Source organism: Chrysochloris asiatica, unplaced genomic scaffold (genome assembly GCF_000296735.1).
Source record: "Chrysochloris asiatica unplaced genomic scaffold, ChrAsi1.0 scaffold00005, whole genome shotgun sequence".
Taxonomy (NCBI): domain Eukaryota; kingdom Metazoa; phylum Chordata; class Mammalia; order Afrosoricida; family Chrysochloridae; genus Chrysochloris; species Chrysochloris asiatica.
Genome location: NW_006408523.1, coordinates 10,701,063 through 10,713,114, shown reverse-complemented (window position 1 = coordinate 10,713,114; position 12,052 = coordinate 10,701,063). Strand labels below are relative to the sequence as shown.

The 12,052-nt window shown below is 43.3% G+C and overlaps 1 protein-coding gene across 1 annotated transcript in view; it reads right to left on the bottom strand.

Moving 5' to 3' along the window:
* CRYL1 (crystallin, lambda 1) overlaps positions 1–12,052 on the bottom strand; it is a 158,189-nt gene that overhangs the window by 7,684 nt on the left and 138,453 nt on the right. Inside the window, exon 5 of the mRNA XM_006832056.1 lies at positions 1,492–1,597. Coding sequence (XP_006832119.1) covers positions 1,492–1,597 — 106 coding nt within the window. The remainder of the gene's footprint in view (positions 1–1,491; positions 1,598–12,052) is intronic.

The following is a 12,052-nucleotide window of genomic DNA, read 5'->3' as shown; positions in this document are numbered from 1 at the left end:
CCAGCTGTTCTCCTGACAGGTGCTCCACCAGCTGTTCTCCTGAGAGGTGCTCCACCAGCTGTTCTCCTGACAGGTGCTCCGCCAGCTGTTCTCCTGACAGGTGCTCCGCCAGCTGTTCTCCTGACAGGTGCTCCGCCAGCTGTTCTCCTGACAGGTGCTCCGCCAGCTGTTGTTACCTGTTCAACTTGTTCTTTCACAATGTTGGTGTTCTTGGACATCAGCTCCAAGTACTAGAAAATTATTTCACCTTATTACCTTCTATTTCCAGTAATGCTTTCTGGCTCCACCCCAACAGGAGACACGGACAGATGGACACACACACACACACACACACACACACACACACACACCCCACTGTGGTCACCGTCCTTTGGAAAAGCTCTAGTTTACTACTTGTTAGATGCCATAAAATCAATTTGGACTCATGGCTACCCCATGTAACAGAGTAAAAGGGTTTTCTTCACTGTAATCTTTCTAAAAGCAGATCACTCAGCCTTTCTCTCAGGGAGCAGCTGGGTAGGTTTGAACTGCCAACTTTTTGGTTAGCAGCTGAGTGCTTAACCATTTGTACCACCAGGACTCCTCTTCAGCAAGGACTCTGGAACTGAATGCACTGTATTTTTTCTCTTCTCTACACGTGTTTGAAACTTAGTACTATTAATAATGTAGTATATATTCATGTTAGAAATTTATGACACACAAAAAGGAAATGAAGGCTACTTATAATTTTATACCAAGTGATGACCACATTTGGTGGTAAATCCTTCCAGCTTTTTTAATATGGCTTTTTATTTTGTTTTGTTTTAATTTGGCATAGGTTTAGTGCTTGCTTGCTTTTCAAATATGATGTTTTCTTTTGGATCACTTAAAATTTGTCTGGTAAGAGTTTCATTCTTGGAAACTTCTCATCCTTATCTTTCTGTTAGAGTTACCAGATCATGGGCTCATGAGCTCACTATCCCCAAAACCTTTTGAAGTGCATTTTTCTGCCCTACCAATGCCCTTCTGCCCTGCCCTGCCAACCATGCCTTTCAGTCCCTTCACCTCGGAAACACATCCCTCATAGCTTCCTCATCCTCTTGAAAGGGAAACCGGCACACAGCAAATCACAGCTTAGAAGCCGTGCATCTGGAGACAGAAGACATGTCCAGCAGAGGTTCAGGTGGGTGAAGTCCCCAATTTCATTGGTTTATTTTCTTGCCGCTGTAAGTCTGAAAATTTCAGCATCCTCATTCCGGGCAAACACACTGCCTTCTCTACCAGACTGCACAGTGTGCAGAGAACGCTCCAACACACCACCTGCCCCCGCCTCTCTAACCCTTCTTCCTGCTCCCTGGCTGGTTTACCCTTGAGCTCAGAGCTCATGGGCAGGAGTTACAGGGCTTGCCACTATCTTCTATCCATGCTATTCTTCCATCCACTTGTTGGGTCTGTTTACAAACCCATGAAGCTCTGGCTTCTCATCGTAGCCCCAGATGGAAGACACCATACCTTCAGCATTGAGATGCATTGTCTCGAAGGGCCCAATGAAGGCATACCGCAGTCCGAGTCCATCTGACATGACAAGGTCCAGGTCACCGGGGTCCACTACTCCCTCCTAAAGGCAGGGCAGAGACAAGTTATTGGAAATGCAATTCTAATGATTACCATTTTATCCTAACTTCTTAAGAATTGTTGTTGTTAAGTGCCATCGAGTCAATTCCAACCCATGTTGTTGTTGTTGTTAAGTGCCGTCGAGTCGGTTCCGACCCATAGCTACCCTGTACAGGGTTTCCGAGGGTGTAAATCTTTATGGGAGTAGAAAGCCTCATCTTTCTCCCGCGGAGCAGCTGGTAGTTTCGAACCGCTGACCTTAAGGTTCGCAGCCCGATTCGTAGCCACTACGCTACCAGAGCTTCCAACCCATAGCGATCCTATATAGGATTTCCAAGGAGCAGCTGGTGAATTTGAACCACCGACCTTACAGTTCAAACGACTTTGCAGTCTGACGCATTAGCCCACAGGGCCACACCAGGTTATATTCTTAAGAATATAACCCCCCAAAACCCTCCCAAAACAATATTTTGATCGAATTTTGCTACACAAAACTATAAGGATACATAAAGAGATCTTGAAAAGGAATGACTCTGTGAAATGCTCAAAGACAAAGTCTCCTTTTCTATTCCTGTAATCAATTCCTCTCTGCTTTGAGGAACAAACCTCCACTGTCTTCGCCCTAGCTTCACCAGACAACCAAACACAGAACCTAGACTGTGGAAGGGAAAGGGTGGAGGGGGAGGGGCACCTCCCCTTGTCTGTTTGCCTAAAACTGCTGGAAACAACAGGAAAACTGCTCTTCTGGATTTACCCACTGGCAAGTTCAGCCTTGCTTAGCTGTTCTTGATTGAATCTGGCTCAGAACCATGGGTTTGCTTGCACAGGTGGGGCCTTAGACCTTGCAAGGGTAAATTAGAACGCAAGAGGCAAATTGTTGGGACTTCACATTAGGAGTGTGAATGGCCTCAGTCTGTGTTAGTTGCCCCATTCTTTACTCAGCCTCTCCCTCAAACCCCTGCTGGGATGAGACAGGGAACCATGAATGACTTGTGCATGGTGTCAGCTCACCTCAGGCTACACCCCGTCTGAGGACGTGTTCAACGTGGACACTAACTGTCAGACCTTGTCATATTTCCCCTCCATCTTCACAAAGTGACCGTGGAGTCTGCAGCTCCGATTCTTGTTCCCTAAGTGGTCCCTTTTGCAGACAAAGCGTAGAGTGGGGACAGATAGCTTCTAGCCCAGTGAGAGAAAGCATCTCTGGCCCCCTCACCCTCACCCAGCCAGAGATGAGCTCCTCTGGAAACACTCAGCTCTGCCCACACTCCAGGGCACAGTTACCGGGCACCAGGCTTCTGAACAGGCTCGGACAAGTGGATTAGTGTTTCTTTACATTGGGTTATAGGGCAAATGCTTTGCCTTTCCTTGAAGCCTGCTTAAGAGGGTGTGTGTGTGTGTTGAGGAGGGGACAGGAAACCTTCATCCATCCCTCCCTTCCAGTCACAGCTTCATCCAGACCCCAAGTCTGGGGAGGAATCACTGCCCTCCAGCCCCTCGTCTTGGAGAACTACTCCCTCTGCTAATCCTCCTCCTCTGTAAGCAAACAAACAAACCCAGTTCCACTGGACTCATGGACCCCTGTGTTTTTCAGAGTAGAACTATGCCCCATGGGGTTTCCAATGATTGTTTTCCAGACATACAAGGAAAGTCACAAAGTATCGCTGCAAATCATAAGCCCCTTTATTAAGCAAAGATATTAAATTGTGAGGGGAGTATGGTAGCTCCACACGATAAGCACTGGACTGCAAACTACAAGGTCTGCGGTCAAGCCAGCCAGCTGCTCTGTGGGAGAAAGTTGAGGCTTTCTTATCCTATAGGAAAACCCTGTATAGGGTCACCATGAGTCGGAACCCGCTTGACTGCAGTTAACAACAACAACAGTCAAATTGTGTAGCTATTTATTGCTTAACATATCCTCCATCTAGGTCTGTCCACTGTTTAAGGCCATGTGGCCAGTTCTCTAACAATGTCCCAAAGGATTCTGCACTTTTTGAGTTACACCACATCAAAATGCCAAATTTGGCATCCTCAAGGGACTAAAATAGTTATTCCTTTTCAATGTTCTTTGAGTGTGGGAAAGTCTGAGGGGCAGGAGAGGGCTGCAGGGTAGATGGGGTAAGGTTTCCCAATTAATTTCCCATAGGACAGTCATTGCTACCCTCCAAGAATGAGCAGGTGCATTGTCTTGATGGAAAACAATTCTACGGCAAAGCTTTCTTGGCCTTTTTCTCACCAATGTGGTTTTCAACTTTTCTTAAAACTTCTTCCACTAGGCCACTGTGGTTGCCCTGTGTCCTTTGGGATTCTAAGAATTGTTACCGTAATTCTCTGCTTTGAATTTAACTGGCGCAGCAGATCCCCTCAGAAGCCATTGTTTTCATTGGACCTTGCTCTCTGGATTCTATTGGTAACTCTAAGACTTGTCCCAGTTATGATTCATTCTGTAAAACTCTTCATTAGCTTCAGTCTTGCAGAAACGACTGATGCAAAAGATCAGCTCTTTGAGCTCGCTGACCTTCACGCTATGCTTTTGCTGCCCATGGAGCTGAAAGCATGCAGAGGCCAAGGTTTTTGCTTAAAACTGGAAATACCAAACCATGTGAGATCCTGCTTCAGAAGCGATCGCATCAGAGATCCCTCTCCAGTCCTCTTCCACCAGACAGTTTCTTCATTCTTCCACACTGGCAGTCTTCCCTCTCTTGGCTCATCTTTAAGGTCTTTCTGGACTTTTTTGATCCACCTGAAAACTGTTGTTTTATGTGCAGCAGCAGCCCAGGAAACTTGTTGCAAAGCTTCAATGATTTGAGAAGAGGTCTGCTTGAGTTTTATTAAAAATTTGATATTAACTCTGACCTCATAATAGTTTTTTTTCCCATAAGAAGTATCCTTTTTTTTTTTTTTTTTTTTAAGGCGCCCTCACAAAATGAAGACAAGTGTATTACTGAGAAAACGTTTCTGCAGCCATCCACTGATCACAGAGACACATATGTACATGTTTTATTTAACATAAACCCATGCATGTATAAACTGGAACCCTAGTAACAATACTTATAAACTGTACAGTTCACCACACCTTTCTTCCGGGGTGCCTTGGGGTGGACCCAAACTTCCAACCTTTTGGTTAGCAGCCCAGCATGTTAACTCCTCCTCCAGTATTTGATCTAACTTCTTTACTTCCCAGACTTCAAAGGCAGTCCTAACTGGTCACCTAAGATGTTGAGAGAGAATGCAAATTTGACCCTCACCTCCACTACTGTTCACACCCAAGCTGCTGAAGAAAATAAAGAATTGTCTCAAGGTTTATGTAGCTGTTTGGGCTACTCTAGTTCATACAGAGAGAGAGACCACTCTGTGGTAATGTGAGGGTGGACCGTGAGGTGGGAGGGAGATGCAGAAAGAAGATGGTGTTGAAAGAATTTTTAAAAGAAATCACTCATGAAAGGCAAGTACAATTTACAATAATTGGGAAACTTCATTTTTTAAAATCATATTCTGTTTAATTTTGTGTGAGAGAAAGCTAAAATATATAAGTAAGCAAGGTCCACATGGGATTCATTGTGCCTAACTTTAACTTCTACCGTATAGTGAACAATGTCACCTGAGATTTACCACATCTTTAATGTGGTCAAACCTAGATGAAATTGCTCACCACAGATCAGTGAGTAAGCACAATTAAGCTCCTGTGGACCTTGCTTACTGCAAACCATAAGAGCCATGGAGTCCTAGTGAGGCGCTGTAGGTTAATATGCTGGACTGCAAAGTTAGTTTGATCTGCAAGGTCAGCGGTTCAATTTCACCAGCTGCTCCTTGGAAATCTTATACAGGGTTACTATGGGTTGGAACTGACTCAACAGCACTTAACAACGACTGGTTAATCCAGCCCTGCATACAGTTAAGACATAGCTACAAAGCCACTACCTCTTCCTAATGATCGTTTCCTTCTTTTGTAATAAACATTTCTTTACTTTTAGGATTTTCTATCTATGATTACATTCCTAAGTAAGAATTTACTTTTTACCTATTTGTAATCAAATGGAACGAAACTGTATGTACTCTTTTGTACCTCGCTGTAAGATTTGTAAACTTGTGTGACATCTCACAATTTACTTAACCCCTCTGTTCATGACCACATGTGCTGGTTCTAGTTTGTGACTATGGTAAGAAGACTGCCATGAATATTCTCATACATGTCTGAGGAGGGACTCTGAGTCTTACAGTGTACACGTCTTCAACGTTACTAGGGAATGCTAAAGGGTCTTCCTAAGTAGTTAGATAGATGATAGCCGTCTTCAGCAGTGCGTGAACCCTTGTCACTCCACAACCTCTCCAACACTGGGTGTCGTCATGCTTTCAAGCTTTACTAATCTGGTAGGGTGTGATGGTATCTTATTGGGGTTCACCGATTGCTAATGAGAGCAAATTAAATGATTAATCTCACGTAAATGTTGACAGTTTTCACAGCCTTTCACTTCTTACAGCAGAACTGTCAGGGGTGGGGGGCAGCAACAGAGGGGGTCCCAGAAGCATCTGAAACTGATTGCAGGGCCTACCTCCCTCCCATCCTGACCAGGCTCGTGGGCAGGACAGTGGTGCCTGGCCCTCTTCCCGGGGCCACCTCCAGCCACTTGCTGAGACCTCCCTGCTCCCCGTGGGTTCTGGAATGTTGTGAAGCGGAGCCAGGCAGGGGTCCTGCAGACGCGCCTTGTCCTTTGTTTCAGGTCAACACCCCAAACAGCTGTACATTTTCATCCTAACATTCAAAACCATGCAAGTGTGCAAATATGGAAGTCATCCTGTTCTTGCAATGCTATTTGTCTTGGCTCTTTTCTTCTGTAATTGTGGTTAGAATTTTTAAAACCCAACTTCAAAAGGATTTCAAAACACCCAAAAGGATGAACCACCCAAAAGTAGTACCTTCTGAGCTAACAGTGGATCCAATTAAAGTCTCACACTACACCACGAGTGAGGAGAAGAACCCATATTGTTTCATTTCCCAAATGTCCTTTACTCTTTCATATTTCATCTGTAGAAGGGCTGCCAAAGCATTCGGCTGCTAACTGAAACATTGGAGGTTTGAACCATCAATGCTTCACTGGAGAAACAAGAGGCTGTCTGATCCTGGAAGATCTACAGCCTTGGCAACCCTGAGGGGCTGCTCTACTCTGTTCTAGAGGGTCGCTATTAGTTGGAATCGACTCAACTGGAGTGGGTTATTCACCTGTAGAACAAGTCAGAGAAGGTGAGGAAGGTGTTAGCATCTTCTCTTCTTCACTCTTTCTTTCTGTCCATTTGTAATTTCTGCAGTAGTCGCCACTAAGTTTGGGTGTTGGCTGATACATGCTAAAGAAACAATCCATGTAGAGTGAGTCATGGAAGCTGGCTTCAATTAGCCAATCCACTCTGCACTGAACACTGACCCGAAGTTTGCAGGTTGGGGATATTTTGAAGAGGAGACTGTTTAGTTTTGCTGCTGAGCTCACGTCCACCCTAAACATTTGTGACCTCTGTGACCTAGAAATTAGAATTCTCAGTGACAATACAATAAAGAATCCCAGGGATGGGGTAAGGGCAGAAAAGGCAAATGCTTGCATTAGAAAGACTAAACTGAGGAGAGACTGTTTAGAAACAGATGGCTCACAGCACACTGGTCTGAATGTTAAAACCCTGCCCAGCCCAATGTTTGGTGATTCCTTCAATTAATTTCCATAAATAGAGTAAGCAGTGTTTCCTCAATTTTATAAAACAGTTCTCAAGTCACATATACAAAGAGAAGCCCTAAGTGATATCAAGAAGTTCCTAAAGATTGACAAAGAACAACTGGAAAAGAACCCCTTCACTGACAAGCCTCTTGCCTCTACTTCCTCACTGTTAAACTCTGAAACTTCTCACAACCAACAGACAAGCAAACGTAGACTTAGTGCATGCTTTGCTCCTGGTATGCTGGGAGTGAATCTTCCATTTGGGGAGGAACACAAGAACAAGGAACAAACAACTCAAGACAAACCGACCTTGCAGTCAAGTGCTTATCCTACACCAGGACTCCCTGATACAAAATACAAGAGTGAGGTTTGGCTCTGTAGGATCAGCATTGGACTGTGAACCATAAAATCAACAGTTCAAACCCACCAGCTGTTCCTTGGAAACCCTTTACAAGGTTGCTATGGGTCGGAACTGACTCCACAACACTTTATAACAATAAGAACAATAATTAAAGGTTAAGGAATATAGCAGAAGTTCAAAGTGTGGTCTTTGCCTCCAGGGATCTTGAATAGAGTATTTTATTAAGGGAGTTGAGAGAGAATGAGACAAGTCATAGCTAATGATTAATAATAAGCAGAAGGCTGAAGGATGCCGTGGTACTGAATCTGGTCCTTGAGACAACAGGGACAAAGGGAAGAGGCAGGTGCAGGCGGTGGCTATGGGTACAAGAAGTAGCATCAAGGCAGGAGGAGCATGATTTGAGGTAATTAGGGCCCTAATTAGGGCCCTAACCATTTGGGATTGCAGAAGTTAAATTTCTTGTATCTTCTCTCTTAGTGAATGTGCCACTCCGTTCTTAGCCTTACGCTTCCTTTCTCCCATCCTCAGTCAACTTAGGCATACTTTTCATAATTCCTAAATATGGTTGATTTATACTTATGCAAATTTCTTAGCTTCCTACTAGACACTGAGGACATGAACGATGTAGGGTGCAGTTCTGTAGCCTTTAAAACAAGGGCTCATACATTTGATGAAGAGTCCGCTACAGAGAATTATTTTTCATTTTCTGTAATTATCCTATTCTCACATTTTTCTTATTCAATTTGTGTAATTTTTTTTTCATGTCTTAGTTTTTATTTGCTTTTCTCATTTTCTTCACATGATCTTTTCTTGTCGAATTCTTCTCTGTTAATTCCTATTCTTTTCTGTTCATTCCTTTCAGGGAGAAAGATGAGTCTGTCTGTTCCCCAAAAGATTTACAGTCTTGGAAAATGTATATAGGGTGGACTCCTGGTGTGACACTGTAGGATCAGCACTGGACTGTGAAACAAAAAGTCAGCAGTTCAAATCCACCAGTTGCTCCTTGGACACCCTACACAGGGTCGTTATGAGTCGGGACTGACTTGACAGGACTGAACAACAACAATGAGTTGAAATTCTCGATATCAGTAGGTTTAGGTTTGGTTGTCTTTTATCATGTTTGCATTGCTCTACTGTTTACCACACTTGGTCTTGAGGTTTCTGTTTTTCTTGTGGAAATACTTCTTTTACTACCACCATCACCAGGGACGCAGACTTGCTGCCCAGGAATTTAAACTAGTTCTGATACAGGTCCTTCAGCTGCTCTTCATTTTCATGGGGGCAGAAAGGTGTTTGTTCCGTTCATTTTCTTAACTGAAAAACAGCAGGAAAATGGACAGTTGGGAGCTAGAGAAAGTTGTATCTTAGAGAGGACTCAGACAATGGAATGCAACAGTAAGAAGCATGGCAATATGGCCCTCTTCAAACCTACAAGGGCCAGATGAAGGGAGTACTGGGCTTGTATTTACTATGGCTTCCAGGGAAAGCTCACAGAGAAGCCTAGAGAAAGTGAGTCAGCCTCAGTCTCTAGTGTTGGAGCCATTTAGTGGTGGAACAAATTTCCTTCTTCAAAGTCATTCAAGGGTGGGTTGGATGTAGAAAGCACTCAAATACAGGCAAGGGGTGTGGGGCCCTCTCTTTTAGTGACTTCCAACCCTGAAATCCATACAAAGGCCACAGAGAGCAAAATAGTTGCTGATTTTGATGCTTAAATTAAGAACTATGATGGTGATTCATGGGTTTTCTCGTGAGAAACCAACTAATCCCATGAGTTAGTTCCTTTCAGTCATATATACTTACATATTTTTGTTTTCTATACTCTCTGCTAAGCATCACTTCTTCTCCAACCTGCAATATGAAATTGGGCTCCAAAGCAAGGGTCAAAGCATTCCTACCCACACTACCTTCCAGGTAAAAGGTGAAGCAAACACAAAATTTCAATAAATAAAAAATAAAAGACTGCTAAGTGCCATCCCACCATGACTCAACATTTGTGGTTAGGCTTGTGAACTGCTTGGCCTTTTGCCAATACCTGCAAGTTTTCTTGGAAGCAAGACACAAACATTCCTGTAGAATTACTCAGGCAAATTTTGCTAACTAGGAGAACAGTTGATTGAATAGCACATTTAACTGATGCAATAGGTCACTGAATCATACTCATAAAATACCCATCCTGTCAAGATCCCTCAGTAAAGACACAAAGGAGCCATCACTCCGGGAAATGAGGATGAGAAACACCACTACCTACTGGGAAAGAGGTGATAGGTACTGCAGACAGCCATGTGCTGGGTGAATCTTCTGGAAAGCATCCAGCCCACATCTGTCAAGTGGTGGAACATGCTGTTTCTCTCTGATACAGCAATCCTGCTCCTGGGAATTATTCTACAAAAAGACTCCAGAAGAAATGACTCTGTGTACCTAGAAGATTGTTGTTGTTGTTGTTGTTAAGAGTCCTCAAGTCAGTCTGACTCATAGTGACGCAGTATAGGGTTTCGGAGGAGCAGCTGATGAGCTTGAACCACTGACCTTGCAGTTCAAACCGATTTTGCAATCCTGCACATTAACCCACAGTGCTGCAGAGGCATTATAATAGCAGAAAACTTAAAATGACTCACAGTCAGGGAAAGATTTGATAAAAAATAGATCAACACTGTGAATTATCATAAAGTTTTTTAAAAATGAATGAAGAATACATGGAAAATCTTAATAGAAACATACAATACCACAGAAAAAGAAAATCAGTTTCATTTAGACAAAATGTTTTTAAGTCGGTTCCAACTCATAGCAGCCTTTTATAGGGTTTCAGACGAATGGCTGATGGGTTTGACCGGCAACCTTGTGGTTGTTGTTGGTGGTTATGTGCCGTGGTTGGGTCTCGTAGCTAATAGGGTTTCCAAGGTTGTAGATCTTTCTTTTTTTTAAAGCTTTTATTGTGAATTGAGTGATAGTTTACATGGGAGAACATTTGTTTTACACTCATCCTATCGTATTTTGTTTCATTGCAATGATTCCAATCCCCTCCATGCATCACCATTCAATAATATGTGCTTCTATTCCCTCTGTTGTTGTTGTTGCTTTATGTACACAAAAACACTCAGGAACATAAAATAATTTAAACAGCCAAAGGGCATATTCTACAAGCCTGCCTCCTGGCTACCAGCACACAGCCTTTCTCTTTCCATGAGTCTAGAGTCCTCAGCTGCTCTATCTTTCCATGTTCTCATCTCTGCCTCCATCTCTGGTGTCCCTGCTTCTCTGGATAAGGTCCTGCATTCTGCTGTGCTCTTCTCCCTTGATGGTCCTAGGGTCCTCTGTTCCTGGACTGTAAAAGTAACTACTCCCCTCTTTTTGTTACAAAAGTTCTACCTTTACAGTTGTGAATTAGTCATGATAACAATTACTATTGAATAATAAGATACTTACCTCATCTCCTTTTACCAGACCCATCTAGACAAGATGAAAATTATTCAGTGGGGGTTCTACCTTTCCACACACACTCTGAAACTAAACTTCCTTTTGTAAACTTGTAAGCCAGCCACTTCATGCCTTTATAGACGTGCCCCTCCCCACCCCATGTTAGGTAGCCAATGTCTAAGTTGCCCATGCCTGAGGCTATAAATCTTTACAGGAGCAGAAAGCCTCATCTTTCTCCCATGGAACAGCTGAGAGCTTCAAATTACTGACCTTAAGGTTACCAGCCCGACTTGTAACCACTACGCTACCAGAGCTCCTTTTGTGATAAGTAGTGCAGTGCTTATCCTATAGCACCACACCACAAGTTATATTCATTGCTCCCTTTAAAATAAAGTAATAATAATAATAAGGAAAGGAAAGGGAGACAAGATTTTGCCTTAATTAAAAGGCTACTCTCAACTCTGTAGTGTGAAGCGCTAATACTCTGGGAGCATTTTTCTCAGTACCTTGTGCCTATCACAGATCTTGAAGTGAGACAAACAGCAGTATGATAGAATCTGAGAGAAAGTAGTAAATCTCAACCTTAAAAGCAAAAATAACTGCAAAGAAAACCCATCCTCTGTATGTGAGTGACTCCCACCACTCATAAGCACAGTGCTACTTTAATGCAGCAGGACTCTTGGAATAAAGCTGTCTTACAAAGAGGCTTGAACCAGAACTGAGTGGAGATGAGGATTTGGAAGAATGGGATATTTAGAATCTAGAATTCAGATATGTTGTTGTTGTTAGGTGCCATCGAGTTGGTACAGACTCATAGTGACCTTATGCACAGCAGAATGAAACACTGCCTGATCCTGGGCCAACCTCACTACTCAACCTCACACTTGAGCCCATTGATGCTGCCACTTTTGCCAATCCATCTTGCTGGGGGTCTTCCTCTTTTTCTCTACCCTCCACATTAACAAACATGATATCCTTCTCC